The sequence below is a fragment of the Lacerta agilis genome, chromosome 2 (genome assembly GCF_009819535.1).
Source record: "Lacerta agilis isolate rLacAgi1 chromosome 2, rLacAgi1.pri, whole genome shotgun sequence".
NCBI classification, from domain to species: Eukaryota; Metazoa; Chordata; class Lepidosauria; order Squamata; family Lacertidae; genus Lacerta; species Lacerta agilis.
The window spans coordinates 88,287,992-88,312,611 of record NC_046313.1 but is presented as its reverse complement, the minus strand read 5'-3'; the positions used below and the strand labels follow the sequence as shown (position 1 = coordinate 88,312,611).

General features: G+C 42.5%; 1 protein-coding gene across 1 annotated transcript in view; it reads right to left on the bottom strand.

Annotated features, from left to right (window-relative positions):
* Positions 1-6,390: 6,390 nt before the first annotated feature.
* Positions 6,391-24,620, bottom strand: part of SUMF1 (sulfatase modifying factor 1) — a 60,193-nt gene continuing 41,963 nt past the window's right edge. The window contains exons 8-9 of the mRNA XM_033141183.1: positions 13,634-13,693; positions 6,391-6,677 (exon numbers count right to left, since the gene is read on the bottom strand). Of these exons, the coding sequence (XP_032997074.1) occupies positions 6,564-6,677; positions 13,634-13,693 (174 nt within the window). The 3' untranslated portion in view covers positions 6,391-6,563. The remainder of the gene's footprint in view (positions 6,678-13,633; positions 13,694-24,620) is intronic.

Here is a 24,620-nt window from a genome sequence, read left to right as displayed (position 1 = left end):
AGCATCTGATTTGCTATACGTTTCCCCCCTGTGTTAGAACGGTGGACTCATTCCTTCACAGCTACCAGCACCAGCCACAGGCAGTAGCGGTGTGTGTTTTTGGGGTGCTACTGGAGTTACTGCTGCATATGGGCGTGGGGAAGGATTGCTCCTTCCTGCTCACCCATATGGACTCAACCTCATCACCCTGCTGGCCCAAACGTGTCAAGGTAAGTGTCAGGAGGTGGTTCCATCCCACCATATGCACCACTACTGGCCACAGGTGTCCTGCCAAGTCCTGTTCCCTGCTGGGCTGGCTCAAGATATTTTGCTGCCTGAGGCAAAGGAGGCAGATGGTACCCTCGCCCAATCCACATACAGAATTCAAGCAGATCAGCATGTTGATGTGACCTGGGTGATCCTCCATTGTACCCGAGGGTAGCTAGTTAGCTCAGGGAGTGTAGAGCTGGCTAGCTCAGGGGGAAAGAATGGCAAGCTGCTGTGGGTCCCCAGCATCGGCTGTCTGTCTCATGGCCAAGCTAGCCCTGGCTCCCTTCCTTAGCATCAGAATGCAAGTTTGCAACCTTAGGATACAGCAACAACCACAGAACAGGTAAAAAGATTAATTACCTACCCTTAACAAAGAGATTTTCAAAAAGTTCATTACTCAGATGTAAAATGTGACAAATGTCTTCTAGAATATTCTCTAAGCAGTATCTAGGTGAATGAAGTGTCTTTGTTCATTCCACCCCACCAGTCTGTCCCCCAATTGGTCCCTAGTTGTTGGACTACAACTCCATGATCCACTTCCAGCTTAGTCAATGATCAGAGAATATGGGAGTTACAGTCCATCAACAGTCTCCTTCTTGGAGGTCTTTAAGCGGAGGCTTGACAGCCACCTGTCAGGAATGCTTTGATGGTGTTCCTGCTTGGCAGGGGGTTGGACTGGATGGCCCTTGTGGTCTCTTCCAACTCTAGGATTCTAACATCTTGAGACCCAAGGCTGAAGGAAACAGCCCTGACCTACCAGGTGCTGCCACAAACTTGGTTTCCTTACCTACAGTATCATTCTATTAAACATGCAAATTTCAAGAGATGAAGGTTGCAGTCCTATATTCACCTTAGGGTAAGTCAGTTTCCAAAATAAATATAGGCTTTCAGTGTAAAACCGGAGCTAGGAGTTCCTGGATGCCAGAGAATCAGCTATATTGCACGCCTCTGCTCACCCATACTTACCATTACCAATACCTCTTTAAAAGCAAGATTGCAACCGACAGGTGCCAGAGCAAGAAAGAGATGTCATGCTTACCAAATGCATAGCTCTATGGGCATGAAATCACAAGCTACTGGTTCGGATGCCATCCATTTCACTTGTGTTCTGATTTTACAGATGAGTGGGTAGATCCAAGAGCAAGGCTTTTCAGACTTGTTTAATAAATATATTCAAGAGGCTTTAGTCCCATACAGAGATTTGTGCAGCCATATGTCAGGGAGCCTGAAGGGAACATTTTGTTTTGTTTCATACTGGTGGAATATTAAACAGCAGAAGTACCAGGAAACCAATGCTTTGAACTATCTATAAATGTTCCAAAGTAGGATTTAGTGACAACTGTGTCTCTTTCAGCACCCCTGCTTCCCAAGTATCTTTTAAAATTAGATTTATTTGAAGAATTAATATTCTGCTTTGTAATATATATATATATTCATAGTCTTGAAGTCTACTAATTGTAGGGATTAAGCACAAAAAGGCACATAGAAATTTAAGATTAGATATGATTAGAATAAATCTAAGATGGACCTTTCAAAATACTTATATTGACTTGGGTTCTGCTTGTGCATAAACGCACACTCAATTTTAAGCATAAACGGAAACAGTGGATCTAGAGATTACATTCAGATTGGCTCATGGACTCTTTGTTCTCTCTTACTGTGTGTGATTAGTACATAACATTGTAAACTGCTTTGAAGGGTTTTTTGTTTTCTTTTTTTTACATTCAAGCGGTGTATAATTTTTATGAAATAAATAAATGGCATACCAATAACCAGACTTGTGCCAACAGTAAGGCAGACTTTCTGGCTTTACATTGTTAATCAGAAATGAACACTGTCCACCTGCTTTGATGGTCCCCTGTCAGGAATCAGATAAACCAGGAAACTATGGCTTAACACAAACCAGGGATCTTGTATTGTTGCTCCTTAACAAGTCACAAGAAGCCATGGCTTGTTGTTGGTTTGCTGCTGATGGCTTGTTCAGGAGCAGCAAACCAAGAACGCTGGTTTGGATGTACTACAAAGCCAAAACTTCCTGGTTCGCTTATCTCACTCACAACCAGGGGAGGGGAGAAACAGACGCAATCAAGTACACTGTTCATTCCTGCTAACCCAGGATAGGGCATGCATTATCATAGCATACAAAGGAACCAAGGGTAGAAAAAGATCCCTCTGTTTAAGGGTCCCTTAAAACCCAAATGATATGAATATTAAATAGTCAGATTGAGCCACATCTGTGTTATCACAACTGGGAATTACTTGCATAGTGCAGGAGTAGTGTGCCCCACATCATTGCCATATGTTGGTACATTGTAGACATCTATGGGATACACAAATAATTGCTAGATACACCAGCAGGAAAGACCAAGGAATGGTTTTAAGCTTGTAGATATGTTTTGCGTTAACTGAGGCAAGGTGCAGGTTGTGGTGTAGTACAAAGGACCACTCTGTGCCAGTGGAGAAGCAGGAATTGTAATTTTATCCTGGAATCATATTGAAACTTGAGAGCAAGCGCCACTGAACATAGTGAGACTTATTTCCTTGAAAAGAAAGACATTAGACTTTTCCAATACGCAGTGACTGCAGCTAGGATTCTCCTAGCACAAAAATGGAAACAAGACGAATTACCGACGAAAGAAGAATGGGACAGTGAAATTGACGGGAATATGCAGAATTGGACAAAATGACGGGAAGAATCCGGGAACAGCGGGACCAGAAATTCATCAAAGACTGGTTAAAGTTTACGAACTATTTAAAAGACAATTTACAATTGAATACGCTATAGGATTTCAAGAAGTTTTGTAGTTAATGTGTAGAAATATTATTGTAAGTATGGTAGCTAAAGTAAGAAGGAATTTTATGATAATGTAAGCAATGGTTGATTAAAGAAGTATAATATCAGATATAATTCCGAAAGCCATGTGGAGGGATTGAGGGAAGTCATGGCTTTGCAAGCCAAAGTGGAAAATGTATGAAATGTTTGATTTAAATTTATACTGTAGTATAGTGTAAAAATATTAAAAATTATATTAAAAAAAGAACATAGTGAGACTTATTTCCAAGTATGCATGCACAGGATCAAGCGGCTTTCTCAGATTTCAGGGTGTAGCTGAATTAATTTTAAGGATGGGAGTCAAGGTTCTACTTACCTAGTCACTTCTCAGTTACTGTCGCACAAATCAGGGTTCATAACTGGAGAACTGCACTGGGGCACACTTGCCTCCTGCAGTGTTATGCCACAGCACAAACAGGAAAGCCTTTGATGATAACTTTAGACAGCAAACTTGTGCAATCAAAGGCTACGGGATGATACAACAGCTGAGCACTTTCCGTTATGATCAAAACAGCTCCCTCTGACATAATCTTGCTGGGGCACTTCTTCCCTGGTAGAACACAGGGCAATTTGCTAAATTCACAGCTGGACTGACAACATTACTTAGGACAGGAATGCCACAAACGCTGAATAGCTAAGCAAGCAAAACACTACCTCAATGCAAGATCACAACTGGGAACAGAGTGTTTAATTAGAAGCCATGATTTATTTATTTTAATTTTTGTATTTTTAAAAGAAAATTGCAGGACCAGGAAGAAAAAGGGGAAGCACTTTTCTTGCCCAAAGAAACACTGAAAACAACACACATTGCTTGATCCAGGCAACAATCTTGACTGGGTTGTCAACCTTTAAATGTATTTGCTAGAAAGCTGAAGATGGGTGAAACTGCTAAATAATTACCAATGGATTTCAATATAAGATCCAGTATAGTGAAGAAATCCCTGAGCATTATAGTGGCAGGAATGAGCAGGGATGAGTGCTGGACATGTTCAAATTTCTATGCTAAACTGCTGACGTGAACTTCTTAATGCTTTTCTTAACAAGACAATAAGATAAATAAGTGTGTTACTAATTTCTCAGTGTGTATTTGTGGTAAATGTTTGCTTCATATTCTGTGCATTTTGTGAAAACTGGCATCTGAAGATGCCCTTGCAGAGGTCATTGTGGGTAGCTGGTGGCTTTAGTGATGATTAAAATGAGGTATAAAGCAGTGCCACTCTTCAAAAAGTCTTCTGCTGTAACACAAGCTCATGCTACTCTTATCTGCTTAATAAGCTTCTCTGCTAACAATGTAGTCCAGGACAGTACTAGATAGTCAAAGCTATTTCTTCTTCAGTTTTCCAGCACTTTGCTATAACTTGCCCCACTGTCAGCAAAACAAATACAGGGCTGGCCCTACCATTAGGCTCAATGAGGCTGTGGTGATTGTTAATCCTTCTAGCACTTTAACATCCTTGTCTCATTCACGCCAGTGAAAATTCTTCTTACTTCCATTTACACATGGGAACCAAGGCCAAAACTATCCAAGCGTTTGCTGTTGATTAACTTAGTTGTGTGCTATTTACTAGGCCACACCATGTGCAGGTATATACAGCTAATACTGGCAGTTACCATTACACACTAGTCACTTGATGGTTTGGGTTGGTTATTCTGCCAAGGTAAAAATCTGTACACTTACTACCCAGAACTCCACCATAAATGGTTTACAGTGAAAATGTCTTTGTGGCATCAAGTTCTATTGCATCAAAACACCAAACAGCTACGATATCCTTCTTTGGAAGAAGAATGGAAAACAGCAGAATAGATAGGCAAAATGAATACGCTAATCGATTTAAATGAATTTAAAATCCATGTATTTTACAACATCATGAAATGTGAGAAGCTTACAGCACACCAGCTTGCTTAGCATTAAGAAAGGTTTAATTCATATTATTAGAAATCTTTTAAGTCAAAGGTGGGGAACTTGTGGCCCATCAGATGGACCACCAGCAGCCAATGGTCAGGCATGACAGAAGTTAGAATTCAACAACAGCTGAAGTGCCATAGGTTCTCTATCCCTAAGTAGTAATGGCATTACAGGGGTTAATAATATGGTGCCCACCAGATGTGCTTAAGACTCCAACTCCCATCAGCCCCATGGCCAATGGTCATGAATGTCAGGAGTTATAATCCAGAAACATCTGAAAGGCACTTCATTGGTTATGCCTGATTTATTGTATTTCGTACCCTTCATAAGTTTCCTGAGTAGGTTACAACTACCTGTATATAAAATGCAGAATCAAAATAAGTTAAAAGTTAAATCCATTTACAATCAGAAGACTAGTATGTATACACACACACATACACATACACACACATTTATAGTGACTAGAAACAAGACAGAAATTTTAAATTCTTACAGCAAAACGTTTGGCTTCCACCTTTATCAGTTGTTCTCAGACCGAGTGACATCAAAGATATTAGCTAACCGCTTCAACATTCTATAGCTAGGTCTCAATATTAGCACATTTAAGCCTCACAACTTATTTTAATCATTTTCTCTATCATTATTTTTATGTATTTCTCCCCAAAAGGGCCATTGACTAGAGAAAGGAACTTTTTGCTGTATCTTTAGTATAAGTCAGTGATGTGCAGAAGTTTGGTACCGTAGGAAATATCCAAAGATACCTAGAGGGTCCAGGTTTCCCATCTCTGGTATACACTGTGTCTGATTTTCACCCTACCCCTCCTCATTTCACAAACCAATACTTCAGGTGTCCTTTCATTCAACCAACAATCACATTTGGTCCAGAAATGCCAACGTTATTCCTAACTAAATGCATATAGGTTTCATTCCTTAGTTAAAGTACCTTAGATTTGGCAACAAGGATAAACTGGAAACATTAAATGCATTGTTTGTGCACATTTTTCTAATTTGGGTCATTTGTAGCTTCTATAAGGATTCCACGCACTCTATGAAAACATATTTGCAAACTAATTCAAACTGTATACACTGATGCCTGCATCTTTTGGACTGTAATCCATGGGCTAATTAAACAAAAGTTGATTCCAGTATTGCAGGAAGTTGGCCACTGAAGGCCACTTGGAAGCCACACACTGGATTATTATTAAAAGAATAAAACAGCATTTCACTTCCTAACTGCTTTAGTAAATCCAAATCCTAGTTGAAGCCATTGCCTCTAAGTATTTCTTTTCCTTATTAAGAGAGAACCCCCCTCAATGCATGGCCATAATTCTCCTCAGACATAATACAATTAAAGTTAATACTCCATACATCAATGCTAGATTTCCGGAAAAACAAATGGAAATCCAGCCCGTCCCCGTCCCCCCGCCGAGGTTCATTAAAGCAGAAAGTTCAGCATTTCAATTTTCATCTTTCCAAGCAAGACATCCTTCTCTGAGCCACGTTCCTTCTCTTCCTTAAGTGCTTCTCGCCTCGGGTGAGATCTTTCGGTCCTCCACAGCTGCCAGCCAGCCTTTGTCACTTTAAGTAGTCAGGCAGAGTGTCAGCAGCACAGCGGAACCCCAGGTTCGAAGCAGAGCTGTCAGGGGTGTTTTGGCTTCGGGCTGTGCATCGATACCTATAGCAGTAGGACTGAGAGGGACAATGGTGCCGTTACCACAGGAGTCAATTAAAGTGTGTCAGTTCATTAGCTGAACATGCCAAAGTAGCTCTGCAGTGGGGATATCCTATATCAGCTACAAGGAACATGAGCGGTAGCCCCCCCCCCCCCAAAAAAATGGTGCCCGGCTGAAACGAAAAATCATAAACTAGATAAATTAACCCGTCTACTGAAAGAGATGGTCTTGACAGCCTGCCTCTCTAGGATGAGAAGAAAAATGGTTGGGTTTTCTCCTGTGCACTACTGATGTAAAGGCTTGGCACTGTTTCACATTTCATGGCAAATACTACTGGAGCTCAACTCGAACAAGCAAAACAACGCCTTCTGACTTTAAGAATATCCTCCAACTCTACAATTTTATGGTTCTGTTTTGGAAATGGTTCCAGATTATCCAGTACTCTGACTCTCAAGTAGTCACAGATTGGACCCCTTCACTTTTTCTGCCATAGGAGACTATCAAACCTGTAACATTTTCCTATGTGTATGATCCCCCTTGCCTAGTAGCATCTGTGGGAAGATGTAGTCAAGCCAGGGCTGCTTTTCATGCATCTCTTGGCACATGATCTGAAACCCCCTTAGTAGTCAGGGGTCTTGGTGCCAATGTTTTACCATCTTTGAATGAGCCTCTAAGAAGAACTGTCCCTTTCTCTTCATTTTAGCTTCTTTTAAAATCCTCCTCCACACTTTTTGCCCTTTCTTCAATTTTATTCTGTCATGGACTGCGCCTCCCTAGCAATCGTTTCAATCTCCTTGGGGAGGCCTGCCTTATCTTTTGAGAAGTGCAGCTGTGAGAGAATGATAGGAATTTTGTTGCCATAGTGATCTAAGCCCCTTGTAATCCTTTAGCATATCTTCTGGGGCGATATGTAAGGAAGCAGTATCTGTGCGATACAGTGATATATTTAGAGATGGGGAAGTGGTAACAGAGAAATGCTGTTGGTGTCCATACCTGATGTCCACAATCACATACCTAGTAGTGATTCTGGGGTCAAGGGGTGGGCACCTCTAGCTGTATATTTTATAAATATATATATATTCCCTCTAATACAGCTAATAGGACACAACTTTTTGTTCCATAATCTTGCAATTGCCTGTTATCCCTATTATCTGAAAAATTTCCAAATTACATCCAAATGGATTTGAACTAGGGGAAAAAACCTCTTATGCTTACAGAGGACACAGTATCAATATTTGTTACCTGCTCACCCCCCCCCCCAATCCACTGCAGTCCTCCAAAAGATGCACTGCTGAGAGTTGGGAGACCCTCTAGAACAGTTTGGGAAATGATACTGAAGGTAGTAGGAGCGACTGGTGAAATGCTTTTCACTAGTGCAAAGCACCCATTGGAGAAAACCTTAGTTCATGGGGCAAAACTCAACCACCTATTATACAGCCAAACTCTTTCTATTGATCCTATTTAGAAGCTATGCGATAGTACAGTATAGCAAATTTTAAAATCCAGTTATCCATTACCATTCACAGAAATACATAAACCTGCATTTCTTGTATGTGTTTGCCCCCCACACCCCAATCTGCATTTGATGCAAAGACTAGACCTGCTGTCCTGGGATTCTTAGGAGGAAGGGTGGGATACAAATCTTATCTAATAAAATAAATAATAGACCACGGGTTGGTTGGTTGGTTGGTTGGTTGCCAACAGAGGCTTATCTCAAAATAGTACACACATTATCACAATATACCATGTGAGATCTTTATTAGAAGGACCACCCAGTGCCTAATCCTGCAGCACATAATCACATGTGATCACAGCTGGATCATTCATAGTCTATAGCCAGTTACAGGTAGGTAATTTCAGTTTCAGTGTATCTGAAGAAGTGTGCATGCACACAAAAGCTCATACCAAGAACAAACTTAGTTGGTCTCTAAGGTGCTACTGGAAGGAATTTTTTTATTTTGTTTAGTCTATAGCCAGTAACCCCCAATGGGATTTATAGCTTAATAAACAGATTCAACCTTTCTGTCTGAGTTGTAGCCCAAAATGTTTACTTAATGACAGTGATTAATGATAATGACCTGATGCACTTTGTAAGGCAAATCCATAACTGGATTTGGTTTGCCTGTGGCCACCCTATTAATTTGTGGCAGAAGACAGAAACTTACCGAATAAGGCAGAGGGTTCTGCTTTCAGTTTCTCGTGTTTGACTATCTGAGCTACACTACATTTAGAAAAGCCAAACATTTCCTTATGTGACTGATTAAATTGATACAGTCAGCAGTTGTTGGGATGCATGACATCAAGATGACTTTTCCCATTAAACAAGATCAGTCATCAACACTGACTACTCATTTTCCTTCTGCATTAAAACTCGGCTCACGGGTCAACAACTGCCTTTGAATTAAGATGACCTAGAACAGAGAGGTAATGACATATGTCTAGGAGAATCTTATTTAATTGACTGAAAACTTAAGAAAGAGGAAGGGTGGACCATACAGCTGTGCCCTGGGATTTCAAAAATTGTCAGTCAGTGTAGAGATTCAATTAGTTTGATATAACAAGGATGGGCTAAAATGACATGCCATAATATATAATACAACCATCAGCTACAAGACGCATGTCAGTGTAATTTCATATCTCCTCTCAGCTACTGTTGATGCTGAGAATCCTCTTTCCCTCCGGAAGCTTCTCTCAAACTCATCACAGTCCCCGTTTTCTTCACTCCCTCTGCCCCTGGTCATCCACTGCTTAATCTATTTCCCTTTCCCCATTCCCCAATTCCTGAAGGTGGGCCTGTAGCCATAAGGTTTCTGCTGCGTCCCTTCTTCTAGCTTTAATATTTCTGTACCCAGAACCTGTAGGCCGTTCACGTATCTCAATAGGCAAGCTCTGTGTATTATGGTCATTTCCTTTCCTGGCCAGCAAAATCTAGCTTCCCCTCAACAGTAACACTGTTGCTGCGCTCTCCTTTGGACGCTTCTGCTTCTCCAACAACACACCCTGCCCTGGATTATTGCTGCTGCTGCTGCTGCAATGGCAGCGCTGAATTCCTTGCATCACTCTGCCACTTCAAGCGCCCAGTCGCTCCCTCTTCTCACTTACAAGTCCATTTTGGGAACTTCCCTTTCCACCTCTGTGTTGCTGTGCTATGTTGTCATTGTGCCTGGAACGGCCTCCCACAGTGCCTCCAAGAGACCACCTCCCCTATTTCCCTTAAGTGCCTCCTCCATGACAAACTGGGGGCAGCTGCAGGACTGTAAGACCCCAGGGCCCCCATGAATTGGTGGGCAGAAGGGAGACTGTAAACCAGCCCGCCACAATTGGGCAGGTGCTTTACCCTCACATTGAAACAAACAGGACGAGCAACCTAATCATATTCATGCACTGCAGAGGGCTTGAAGTAGATCACCCTTGGGATCCCTTCCAGCTCTACAATTCTATGATTCTATGCTTACTCCGAACAAAGTCGCAATGAATGAATTCAACAGGCCCTTAAAAAATGTGTAACCTTCGTCTAGATCATGTCTGACCTTTGTGTTTTGCTCTTTTTTGCAAGCTATAATTTTAAAATACTGGCACAAACCACATATTATAATGTTAAGCTTGGGACTGGCAAGGTATAAGGTGGGAAAACACAAGGCAATACAAGTGCAAGGTTTGTGTGGTGCTCCTTACAGGTAGATCACTTTGATTGCTTCATAAAGGGAGGTCACTTTGAACGGTTAAACTTGGAGACATCTTTGGACACCAAGGCAAAATGTTGTGTTCGTATGCCTGCTTTCTATCGTAACATTTTGTCAGTTTCTCTGTTCATAGGTTGTTTTATTTTCACACTCAAACATTTTTTATTCACAGGCAAAAGACAAAGAACAAATCTGCGTATAAGATCTCTAAGAAAGCTTATGCCATTTGACCTCCAACATTTATTGCTGGGCGTATGAAATCCTTTTGTTGTCGTGCTGAAACAAAAGGGGATTTGAAGAGTATTCTACTATAAGAAATAGGAGGAAAGGGAGGTTATGTGTTTATGGGCTCAGGAAGGGATAATTCAGGTTGGTACTTTCAGAATTCAGAGAAAATTTCTTGTCTTATTTCAGATAATCTCCTGCAGATTTAGTGTCAGTTACCTTACCTATGTCTGAACCCTAGAAATGGATAGACAATCCAGAAGTAAGGTTTAGTAAAGGCTCTGCAATGCTTCGTTATACTGTGCTTTCTGACCCTGAGATAACAGATGAGTTTTGACATCCTTAAAAAAGAAAAGAAAGAAAGACTACGCTATCTTCAGTAGACTCTAAAATGGGCCATATTACTCATCTGTAAAGAAAACTGCAATGCCGCTGTTAATTTAATCAAATCTGCTAATTAATGTGTGACATTGATTTCACCCCAAAATAAAACCTGGAACATGTGATCTGAATGTAGGAAATGTAAGCTTCTTAAGCTTCTTATGGAGGATACGTTACAGATGAGAATCTTAAAGTGTGTTTTAAAAGAGGACCTTTCAAAGCACCCAAGAAAAATGTAAAGATAAACACAGTAAGATTGATTTTTAATTAGAATAAATAAAATTGGGGTCATAGCTTTGACTTAGGTGGGTTTTTTTAAAGAATTATGCTGTGTGGTTCATTGGAATTAGTCAGATGATGGAGATGGAGGAGCATGCATTTCCCATTACAACACTGTGCAAGAAGTGTTTCAAATCAATTACTGGTTGCTAAGAATGTAGGAATTATTTCTTTATCATTGGCTTCTCTTATATTCTTGAGTCTTTTCCACAATCTGTTTAACAACTTCTCCCAAAACTTTCATATTTAAGGTGAGAAGAATGCAAAGGTAGACTGATTCATTGTATTGTCTCTGTACTCAATTCCTCACCATAAGGTAAGGAGGGGAAGCCAGTGTGGCACCCCAGATGATATTTGGACTATAGAGCCCATCAACCCTGACCACGCTGGCTGGGACTGATGTGGTCTGGAGTTCAACATCATCTGGAGGGCCAAGTTTGGGGATGCCTGATCTTGAGGGTCATAGGTTCTCCTCTTTTTTCCCTTTGAAGGTGAGTAGTCCAGCTGTAGTAAAAATTAGCTTCATAAATAATAGTAATAATAGGAGTAGGAGTAGGAGTAGGAGTAGTATTAGTATTATTAGTAGTGATTTATTATTTATACCCTGCTCATCTGGCTGAGTTTCCCCAGACACTCTGGGCGGCTCCCAATTGAGTGTTAAAAACAATACAGCATTAAATATTAAAAACTTCCCTAAACAGGGCTGCCTTCAGATGTCTTTTAAAAATAGGATAACTGCTTATTTCCTTGACATCTGATGGGAGGGTGTTCCACAGGGCGGGCGCCACTACTGAGAAGTCCCTCTGTCTGGTTCCCTGTAACTTTGCTTCTCGCAATGAGGGAACCGCCAGAAGGCTCTTGGTGCTGGATCTCAGTGTCCGGGCTGAACGATGGGGGTTCCTACCTGCAATAACTTTCCAGGCCAGAAAGTGTGCTATTTAAAAAATAATAATTAAGGAGGGAAATTAAGCATTTAGTTAAGATTTCCTGTTGGTTTTCTCATTTTCTCTTAGGTTAAAACACATCTCAACATCCAAGGTTGGATGTGAACTACTGTAGGGTCAGCTGAGGACTCTGTTTAATTACACAGCTCCTGCATAATATAGTTCACTATCATATAAAAAAAGCTAACATCCTTGATTTGGGTGGCCTAAAAAGTACACTATCATCGGGCTCAGCAACTGAGAGTCTCCGCATCAGAAAACCAATCTCTCGGCTTTCACCCTGGCACTATAGTGGTGACAGGAGCCAGAATCCTAACTGGTTGTAAGACAATGTTTCAAAAAATAAAGTACAGGTGTCCTGGGATCTTCAAGAGGAGGTAGGTACATGCATGCACATATACACAATCCACCAATAGCTTCTTCCCTCAATAGTACACTCCTCTTATTCCAATCACCATAGATCTAACTCAACCTGCCAGAATAGTCTTCTTCTTCTTCTTCTTCTTCTTCGGATGTGGTTGTGAACTCAGAGGGGGAAAGGAATGCAGTCCCAGCCCCAGAAGCCCATCCACCAGATGAGTCTGTGGGGCTGGCTTAGATTTGTCAACAGTAGGGAACCTCCAACCCACAGACCTAATTAGCCCAGCAGGCTTTTCCAGTTGGCCTAGAAGCCCATTTTGGCCAAGCCACACCCACCTGCTCTACATCTGATGTAACATCAGGTACGAGGAAAGTGCAGGCATGGCTGAGCCAAAAAGGGCTGCGGACACCACTGATCTGATGGAGGCACCTGCAAAGCCCAGAATTTGCATAGATCCATGTGCTACGCAAACTCTGACAATCAGAGGATGGGGGGGGGAGGCCTTCAAACTACTGCACAGGCGAAACTGAGTTGCCTGACATCCTTGTGACATCAGGTGGCTGACATCAGATGGCCATAACTAGCTGTCAAACTGGGGCAGGGAGATAAGGATCTGGCTCACCCACCAGATCCAATTCCTCACCCCCAGGAGTGAGATGGGCCTTGTTTGCAATTCAGCATAGTTCTCCTTATATCCTTATGCAGTTGCACTTGAAGAGGCTCTGGTAGAAGCTCGATTTGGGGAAGCACTTGTGCCAGCAGTTGTGTGGGTTGGCCGCCGGAGTAAAAAGAAGATTGTAAAGTTCCTTGCTGTCTTAACTATGCAAAAGTGGGACAGCTAAATTGCCATCAAGCTAAAATTAGGAGACAACTGATATTTTAGCTCAGCTTAGATAAATGGGAATTCAAATTAACAGTTCATTGTTTTATCTCCCCCACCCCACCCCACCCCGTCAGAATTGTCCACCCAGAAGTGCTTCTTTTCAGATGTGCATCACAAGATGCAATTCTTTGTGTGTTTCATTTTATGTCACTAATTCTCAGGCGTACTAAGAGCCTATTGCATAGCAGCAGATTGACAACTGCCTTTTAGCATTACCTTGTGGCACATATAGGATCCTCCTTTCTTCACTCGGTCAGTCCCGGTTGGGGGTCCTTTCTGTGGATGGAAAAATACCAATGGCTGTTCATCTGTACAAAACTAGTAGTGAACACCAACCAATGGAGAGGCAGAAAGGAATTAAGAGATGGTAAATCAGGGGAGTTCTAATCTTGGTGTAAGCAAACTACAGCTGCTTGGCAGGTGGGAGGGGGAGGGGAAGGGGGGTTGAAAAAGCTTGAAAATAATTACATTGCTCAGGACTAGAAGACAGTCCAGCGTAATTGCTCCAGCCAAAGCGCAGCAGTGACTGCATCAGTGTCTAATTGCTGCTTTCTTCTGTCAAGTCTGCAGCAAGCATGTTATTTTGGTTTCCCTGGGTAAGATTAGAACATGCTGCTCAGAGCTCAGCGACACTAAAGAAATTGTGATGATGGATTGAAAACGTATTAAGAATTAGTATAATTCTGTCCAACTTGCTGTGCTCCTATGGCATATAGCGTTAAGATTTGTACCAGTTTAAGAGATGCATCACTGTGATACATTCACCTATTTGGTGGTAGTCCATATTCCCATAATGTGTGCCGCTATCAGCATATCACTCGGGACCTGAGAAGCATATAAATCTCACCCCGCTCCCTCTTTCAGGCGGGCAAAAATGACGTGCGTTGACTATCACATGATTAAACAGATACTGTACAGCTAGAAAATGTTCCACGGTGGAAAACTAAAATGAACCATGATCCTGCGAGGAAAGGTTATCACATCTGGGGCTTTTTAGTTTGGACAAAAAGTGAATAACGGGGCACAGCAGAGGTTTATAAAATTATGCATGGTGCGGAGAAAGTGAATTCTCCTTTTTTTTGTATCGCTAAAAGTTGGGTCATCCAATGTAGCCGAGTGTTGGAAGATTCAGAAGAGACTTCTTCACAAGGCACATAGTTAAACTATGGAATTTGCTCCCACAAGGTGTAGCGATGGCTACCAAGTAAGATGGTTTTGAAAGAGTATTAGACAAATTCAAAGAGGATAAGGCTATGCCATACCTCAACTGACAAAGGCAGTGTACCTCTGAATACTAGTTTCTGGCAATTGAAAGTGAGGAGAGCCTTGCTGCACTGAGGTCCCCCTTTCCCATAGGTCTGGTTGCCCACTCGATGGGTCTTTGGCCTGATCCAGCAGGTCTCATCCTATGCTCTTAAACAGCATGGCTCTGGGGAAATTTTGTTTGCTTTTGAAAGTACTTTCTTTCTGAGATCTCACAGATGGTCAAAGCCCTGGAAAGCCAGTATTCTACTACCAACACAACCTTGCTTGCCAAGGCACCAAATAAAAGGCCTGGAAAGAGATTATTCGGGAAGAATTGCATAGCTGCTAATCAACCCAATTTTGAATTGACAAAACACATCACTCCTCAAAGAGTATAGCTGGGTAAGAATCACTCCCTTGTGATTTGCCAGGTGCACGTACTTCGTGATTTAATAAAGATTACAGGTCAGGCAGTAGATAACAAAACCCTGTGTGGAGTTTAATTAATTAAGAATTAAGGTTTAAAAGGACTCATTCACCTCAAAAACATACTGGGCAGAAACTGTAATAACCAACTAATTCTGGAATTAATCTTGAGCTACCTTAATTCTGCCATTTGGGCTATGACTAGGCTATGTGCTCTATTCCATTTTTTAAAAATTGACATTCTGTACTAAGGTAACCCAAATGATGCTCCAAGAATAGCCGAGCTTTACAACCTGTATAAACAAGACAAATTAAATGAACTGGTAAAATTATACTGGTTTTTTGTTTGTTTGGGGTTATTGTTGTTTTAAAAAAGAAAATCATTGCTATCATGAAGATTGATTCAGTAGAAACTGCTGAATATAAACCTTTTAGTAAATATATCTGATCATTTTGTTTTGTTTTGTTTATTTTGCATCTGCTAGTCAACATAGAAGTGGGAAGAGCTACACAAAGGACTAAATCCTTAAGCAGTGGAAATCTGACAAAACAACAACTGGCCCTTTCCTGCTTTGGCTCCTGGGACCCTCAGAAAGCTCTGCAGCCCTGGGGAACAGCAGCTTCCCAGCAGCTGCCAAAGGGTGGTGTCTAAAGGAAATTACTAATGCCAGGAACCTGCAGCTTTGTGTAAAAAGAGTGCTCTAGAGCTGCAGGGGGGGGGAATGGTGTGCTTAATAATAATAATAATAATAATAATAATTTATTTGTACCCTGGCCATCTGGCTGGGCTTCCCCAGCCACCCTGGGCGGCTTCCAACAAATGTTAAAATACATTAAAATGTCACAGATTAAAAACTTCCCAAAACAGCGCTGCCTCCAGGTATATTCTAAATGTCAGGTAGTTGCTTATCTCTTTGACCTCTGATGGGAGGGCGTTCCACAGGGCGGGCGCCACTACCAAGAAGGCCCTCTGCCTGGTTCCCTGTAGCTTTCCTTCTCGCAGTGAGGGAACCGCCAGAAGGCCCTCGGCGCTGGATCTGTGTCCGGGCTGAATGATGGGGGTGGAGACGCTCCTTCAGGTATACAGGACTGAGGCCGTTTAGGGCTTTAAAGGTCAGCATCAACACTTTGAATTGTGCTCGGAAACGTACTGTGAGCCAATGTAGATCTCTCAGGACCGGTGCTATGTGGACCCGGTGGCCACTCCCAGTCACCAGTCTAGCTGCCGCATTCTGGATTAACTGCAGTTTCTGGGTCACCTTCAAAGGTAGCCCCACGTGGAGTGCATTGCAGTAGTCCAAGCAGGAGATAACTAAAGCATGCACCACTCGGGTGAGACAGTCTGCGGGGAGGTAGGGTCTCAGCCTGCGTACCAGATGGAGCTGGTAGACAGCTGCCCTGGACACAGAATTAACCTGCGCCTCCATGGACAGCTGTGAGTCCAGAATGACTCCCAGGCTATGCACCTGGTCCTTCAGGGACACAGTTATCCCATTCAGGACCAGGGAGTCCTCCACACCTGCCCGCCCCCTGTCCCCCAAAAACAGTACTTCTGTCTTGTCAGGATTCAACCTCAATCTTTTAGCCACCATCCATCCTCCAACCGCCTCCAGGCACTCACACAGGACCTTCACCGCCTTCACTGGTTCTGATTTGAAAGAGAGGTAGAGCTGGTACCAAACAGCGCCAACAAAAATGACCAATGGGCTGCAGGAACTCCTCTATGGGAGTTTTTAGATTTTAAAAGCTGGGGAGTAAGGGGAGGACAGGATAGAGTATGAATAAAAGTATGCATGGTGTAGAGAAAATAGATAGAAGTTTCCTCCCTCTCTCATAGTTCTGGAACCCAGGCGTCATCAAAGTGAAGCTGAAGGGTAGAAGATCCAGGATACTATAGAATTTTCTACCACAAGATGTATCTTACACAGCTTTAAAAGGGGATGACTGGGGGGCACTGAAGGTAAGGCTGTTCAGCCATGATGGTTGTGCATTACGTCCAGTATCAAAGGCGGCATGCCTCTAAACACCAGTTGCTGGGGAGCACAAGGGCAGAGAGTGCTGTCTTGCTTTGGGACTTCCCAAAGGCACCTGTTGGGCCACTGTGATAACACATGGAACACATGGGCCCCTGGCCTGATCTACACAGCAGGGTCCCTTGGGAACAATTTGCAAAATGGTGAAATGGGGATAGGTTTTAAGATGCTGGCAAGGCAAGGACTGTAACGCAACCATACTCTACAGTGCAGCTAAGGTGTTGGGAATGGCAAGGAGGGAGAAGTAAAAGAAAGCTTTCTAATATTACAAACTTTGGGAAACTTATGGGTGAAAACGATCAGTATGATGTTATTTCATAATGTCACTGGAATTATTAGTAATTAGCATTGTTAGTACTACTATGTGTTCTAAATGCATCCAGGGTCTGAGGACCAAAAGAATCTCAATAAAAGCTTGTAAGCAAATAAACGAAAAGAGAGATCTATGCAGTAATAACTACATACTTCTCTCTTTTCATTTTTTACTTATAGGCATTTAAAATGCAGAAAAAATAAGGCAGACAAAAATATGCACCCCCTTTGTTTCTAGTATTATTTGGGAACTCCATACAGGTCCTTTAGCTACATGCAAGTAGCTGGGACATCAAGTTGGTTTAAAAAAAAAACTTAACAAAAAGTAAAATAAAGTCTTGAGTCAGAAAGAACATCAATGTTTGTCTTGCTTATGTTTTTGTTTGTTGATGCTGCTGAATCACTGCATCCATGAAGTCCTTGATTTCAGCACTACAGGGAATGAGCATTATTCATGCTGCAGTTTCACCAAGACTGAGCTGGAGTCCTAAGAGTCAGAGGAGAGGACAGAGAGATACTGGCACAATGGTTTCATCTTGAATAGGTGCTCCAGGTTTGGTATGCACACCTGGGGCTGGCCTTGAGGACAATTCTATCTTCCCACTCTGAAGCCTTGGGCTGAATCGCCTGCAGAATGCCAGGATCACAACACCATTCTTGCTTCAAAGGGTATTGCCCACACACTTTCAAGTCTACCTTCAGTCAAATGCTCTATATACAAGAATTAATACACTGATGTGTGTGTTTATATAAGAAGAACCTGCTGGAGCAGACCACTAGTAGCCTATCTAACCCAGCATCCTGATCTCACAGGGGCCAATCAGATGCCTGTGGGAAGCCCACAAGCAAGACCTGAGCACAACACTCCCCACTTCTGTGGTTTCCAGAAACTGGTATTCAGAAGCATAATGCTTCTGTCAGTGGACATTTGGATCCCATCTTTCCTTCCTTGTGACTGGCCCAAAGTCACTCAGAAAGCTTGATGGCTGACTGGGAATTCAAACCTGGGTCTCCTTTGTTTTCGTCTGGCACTGTAAGCAGAAACCAAAGCAAATTGTGTAATTCTCTGCCTGCTACCACATCCCAATCTTTTTCTCCCCTGTACTCACTCAGAAGAACTGCAGAGTATTTATTTATTTATTTATTTATTTATTTATTTATTTATTTATTTATTTGGGTATGTGGAAGCTGGGAGGTAGTCCCATTGTTGACTACAAAAGGGTTAGTTTAGGATTGTATCCAACATACTCAGAGTAGACTCAGTGAAATTAAAGAAGCTAAGGTAGCCATCTCCTTTAATTCCAATGTGTCTACTCCGACTAACATTTGGCTACAACTCTGAATGTCACCAAAGGTTTCAGGTTCATCCTACTGGTTTCAATCACAATAGCGATCTGCTGAGATATATGAGCCAGGCAAAAGTCCTTCTAGAGGTACTTGTAGTTCTCAGGGTCTGTGTCTTTTAACTCCACTAATATAGTTTCCGGGAGTTGTATTGCCATAAAGAACTCCCACCTCTCAAACTGTGTACAAAATGTGAAAAAGGACCTTCCCCCTGCCCGAGACGGGGTTCCCTGTAGAAACATTGTGCCGTCAACAAAAAGTGTGACTGAAAATCCAGAAAGCATGTCTATCAACAGCAACACTGAATGTGACCCGATCTTGGGGTAGTCAGTCTTTTGCTGCTAGAAGAAGAGCAACTGATATGAAAAGCTTTGCAGTCTCTGATTCCACAAAGGGTTCAATCTCTCACAAATATGGTATGTGCTCAGGATTATAAAAGGATAACCTCTGCTAGTAAAGCACAGATACAATGAGCAGGGGGTTGTTTGGATTAAGTGCCCCCTCGAAAGCTATTAATTATATGAAGAGAATGCAAGAGAAGAGTGTTTTGGCAGCAAAGCAAAAATTAAAGTGAAAACTGCCTATTGCAAAATAGGATTAGTACATAGCCACGCATTACTGACCCACTTGAGCTGTACCTTCTTCAGGCTGTCTATTGCATTACACAACATTATCCCCTTAATGGAATCCCCTTTCAAGTACAAACAGTATTTATTACAGTAGAAGGAATTCACTGGTAAGTAGAAAATATCCCATCCTAACAGATCCACTCCCTCTGCTTGTTGGCATCTATCTGTTTAGCCACAAATATGCTTCTGTAGCTCATTCTCTCTTCACACATACCCTGACTCTAAAAAGAACGGTTAAGGGCTGGTTCTGGAATGGCTTACCTTTTCAAAAAAATAATACCCTCAATCATACATGTGTAGAAATACCATGCATAATCTTAAAACACATTCTGGAAAAATCTAGGATTAAGCTAAGCCCTTAAAAGTTTGCCTAAATTTAGGAGTGTAATAACCACAACGGATTTATTTAAAAACAAAAACAAAGCTATTGTTTTATTTTGTTGCCATTCTTATTGATTAAAAAAGAAAAACCTCTCCCTTTCCAAAGACTGCCATTTCTACCAGATAACAGTTGCAGGTCCTCTAGTGCCTTTGGCGACATTTGCATGTAACACGGCATCATGGTTTAATGGGAGGAGCTGCTGCTAGCCTCTCATTCTCACAATTCCCCTCTCCTCTTCCTGCATGGCCGGGAGAATTGACTGCAGCAGAGTTTCATTTCGGTTTCCAGAAAATCTGGCTCGTCGTTAGAAATGGGACCATAAATCGCGGCTTTAAAACTTGCCAGAGCTTGTTTAAAGCATGGGCTATGAAGATGGCATGTGGCAAGCCTATTACAGGCAGGCTTGTATATGTAGCTGTATCGCTGGATCTCCTGTCACCCTGACTGTTCCTTTCACTTTCTATCCATTATACCATAGTTTACCCGAAGGGGTAGTCAACGTGGTACTATTCAGACGTTGTTCAACTACAACCCCCATCAGCCTGTCAGCATGGCCAGTAGTCAAGAGCAATGGGACATGTAGTCCAGTTACAACACATGCAGTTTGGTTGTCCGCAATGTCACAAAAGTAGTGGCCTGAATACAGGATGTATTTGTTTTTCTGCTGGTTTTTATTTAACCTGCGGCGACAGATGGGCTTCATATATCAGTCATTCATGTCAAGATGATCTGCCTGTAGTTAAAAGGAACCTGAGAAAAGAAGCTGTTTCTGAAACATAATTTGCAAGGAACCATGACAGAGTCATTTAGATATACAATACTTGAAATGAGTTGGCCTTTCTGTTTTTTTTTTTTAAAAGAGAGATTCTCCCCCCCCCCTGTTGTTCTTTTATGCAGATTTTTTACAATATTTACTAAAAATTCCACAAAATTCCACCCAAACTAGAAATCAGTGAAGATTCGGAAGCAGGATTGCTTCAGAACTGCAGTGGGCTCCAACAGATCCAGCAGGCACCCCCATCACTGGACTGGTCCTATTTAGAGGCCCCAGCATGCCATATGGGTAGTTAGTATATTATTGTTACAACAAGCACTGAGTCAAGTTCCCACCTAAGTTTATATGCAGGTTAAGGTCATGAAAAGCAAATATTTACTTGTGCTTGCATTTTGCTGCTTGTTTGCCCTCAGTCATAACAAAAGCCTGAAAATCAGCTTGGCTGATTTGAAAGAGACAAACTAGGGGCCCTATTTGACACCTCCCCAAGACCTTCTGATTATATGCCATTATTCATGCACTGTTATCAATTACTTCCAATTATTAAGTTCCAGCTTGCCGCTGTACAAGCACAGACTTAAAAATAGATCCCTGCCTGAAAGGGGCTTACAATTTAGCTCAGAGGAAGGAGACCAACACTGGGAGGGACAGAGGTTAACAAAACACATTACAAATACAGTACGGCTCTGCAATAATCCTGGGAGGAAAGAAGTATGGAAAGACTAAATTGGGGGGGGCGGACACAAAGAATTTATCCCAGAAAGGAAAGCTGGATAGAAAACTTCCACAGGCAATTTACAGTGGACTGGGTTATTTTATTATTTTTGGTGAAAAGTGAGGTATAATTTATTACGAAGAAGAAGAAGAAGAAGAAGAAGAAGAAGAAGAAGAAGAAGACTGAAAATGCTATCCCACTCCCCTGTCCAATTTAGGGGGGGTAGTTTTGCTTATTTTCCAATTCCGATTTTTTTATGGAAATAGTAAACCTGAATTAAATGGGGAAATGATGTGAGATGGCACAAAACTTGCATGCATGTGCTACGCCAAGCCCAAAATAAAACTGCTGTGTGGAAGGAAACCAATGCATGATGGCTAATTGTGGCAGCGGAGATGAGAGCAAGGAAGGCCAGGGAAAGAGGGATGCAGTAACCAAGGCAGGCAAATCAATCAGGTCATCTATTGCAGATTTAGGGATAGACAAGGTGTTGGCTGCTGTAGGAAGAGACAAAAGAAGGGTAGAATTTTATTTTATATTTTATTGATAGAATTTTATTCCTCCTTCTGGTAACCCAGAAACTGATTCAAGACTCAGGTGGCAATAAGCATGCATCATCCAAGAGGGAGAGCTCCCCAGAATATATAGCAAAGCTATATGGGAATTATCCCCCCTCTTGGAGATAACTCTACCCACAATTCCAAGGGTGGCTGGGTGGACAGATGCCTGGCACTCTGGTTGGCTTGCTTTGAGGGAGGGATCCCATTAAGAACATAAGAGGACCTGGCTGGCTCAGGCCAATGGTCCATCTAGTCCCACATCCTTTTCTCACAATAGCTAACCAGAATCCCCAAGGATGCTTGCAAGCAGGACCTGAGTGCAACAGCGCTCTACCCACTTGTGACTCCCAGCGACTGGCATTCATCGGAACACTGCCTCTGTCAATGGAGGAACTGCACAGCCTCTATGGATAGTAGCCAATTCACCACTGGGATCCTACAGGACTGGGGAGATTTCTCCTGCTTTTCCCATGTAGAATCTTGAGGCAGGGGAGTGCAGCTTTATCTTGTCTGGCCTAGAGTTAGTTAACAGGGTGCTCTTCAGAAATTGTTGGGACTGCAACTCCAATCGTCCCTGACCATTGGCCAGATGGCCTGGGCCTGGTGGGATCTGGAGCCCAACAACAACTTGAGGGTACAACATCAGCTACCCCTGGCTGAACCCTAGGAGGAGGAGGAGGAGGAGGAGGAGGAGGAGGAGGAGGAGGAGGAGGAGGAGAAGAAGAAGAAGAAGAAGAAGAAGAAGAAGAAGAAGAAGAAGAAGAAGAAGAAGAAGAAGAAGAAGAAGAAGAGTTTGGATTTGATATCCCGCTTTTCACTACCCGAAGGAGTCTCAAAGTGGCTAACATTCTCCTTTCCCTTCCTCCCCCACAACAAACACTCTGTGAGGTGAGTGGGGCTGAGAGATTTCAGAGAAGTGTGACTAGCCCAAGGTCACCCAGCAGCTGCATGTGGAGGAGCGGAGACACGAACCCAGTTCCCCAGATTACGAGTCTACCGCTGTTAACCACTACACCACACTGGCTCTCAGTGAGCCTAGAGACAAAACGGAAGCAGTGCAGAGCCACAGAAAGAATTTTCTAAAGATAATTTCACACAGGGAGTCTAAGCAGCACTGCTGAGAGTTGGAGCCCGAGATAGACTGGGGGGAGGGAGGTATCAAGTTGAAGCCTGGTCTAGGGGAAACAAAGCCAGTGTGTGTGTGTGTGTGAGAGAGAGAGAAGGCCAATAAGTATGTTTACTACAGAAATTAGGCAGGCTGTGGCCCTTGTTGGCAGACTACAGCTCTGCATCTGCTCAGCTTCTTTGCTGGTTACAGTGCATCTTGTCTGTGAGCACACCGTGTATTTAAAGCACAATTAAAGCTCTCCCAAAGAATCTGGGAACTTCGTCTATGAAGGAGGCTGATAATTTTAGCTCTGTGGGGCATAAACTACAGCTCCCAGGATTCTTTGGAGGAAAGGCATGTGCTTAAAATGTGCTTTAAATGTATGCCCTGGTTTCTGTGGGCATTGTATCCCTTCCATTCAGAACCTAGGTCCATCCCTGAGGCCTAGACCCAAGAAAGAAAACTGAGGGGAAAGTCTTCAGGCCAGAAGGTGGTACTCAACCTGGAAGCCTGTTTCCCTCCTTCAAGCCTGCTTCCCTCCATGGACCAGGAAAGGTCCCTACTAAGCCTGGAAACTGGTTGAGGTGGAATATGCAAAAACAGATTCAAGGGAAAGCAAGTCTCATTACAGCACCCATAAAAGCTTGTTTTACAAGTGCTTCTTTAAACATTTAAACTGTCCCCCATCTGCTAACACTTATGAAACAATCCAAAATACATTTCAAAACACCAATCTGTAACTGTCCACATATAAAAATGGAGAGTTCCAACTTGCTGTGGCGCCACAAAGCTAATTTAGCCTTTCGGTGCTGAATTGCATACAGTTCTGCCCAGCAACCATGCATTTCCAAGAGCTGAAAAGGGCTGGAATTAAAAGCAATCTCTCGGTTAAGAAGCATGGTTCATTTATCACATTCATGCTTGGCTGCTTCTCTGCAAAGCTGATAAGTTATAGTTGACAAAACAGGAGGAGACAGTCGTTCAGTCCTTCCTTTTTCTCACATACTGTACAACGGTATTGTTAACCAGCCCTCGCTCCACTGGAACTATCAGGAAAAATGGCTTGGTTTGCTACTGATAATTCAAAGAAGCTACGCTATTTCATTCACAACTCTGTTAGCAAGCATGATCAGGAAACACCAGATACTGAAAGAATGCCACGTCCAAAATACTAAACTCCTAAAGAAATAACCTAGGGTCCTTGGAGCTATCCCAGTGGGTCTGCAAAGCTTTGCAACTAGCGCTCCAAAGCTCATTTTCCCTACAAGGGGAAGAGATAAAGTCTATCTCATTGAGATTGCCAGCTGTGTTTCCTGTTGTCCTTCCCCTCAAGGGACTTCCTCCGTCCGTCCCCTTCTCCCTTTTCCTCCTCCCTGGTAAAGTGACAGATGCAACCCCTGTGAGGTTCTGCAACTGTATGATCCCAATGAGAGCTAACTTCACAGTTAGTACTATGGCTGCCTTCTAAAGAAAGAGCTGCATCTCATTTGCAAGGGATTGGGAAAGAGAGGGAGAGAAAGAGAGAGTGTTCAGAAAACCTGGAGAAGAGGAATCAAAGCTGAAAATCTGAAAGCTCTGTTGGCACTGATCTAGTCCACTCCCTGCCAGGGAAGTTGCACTATGGCATCTCTCATAGGTGGCCATCCAGCCTCTACCTGATAAACAAACTCTAAC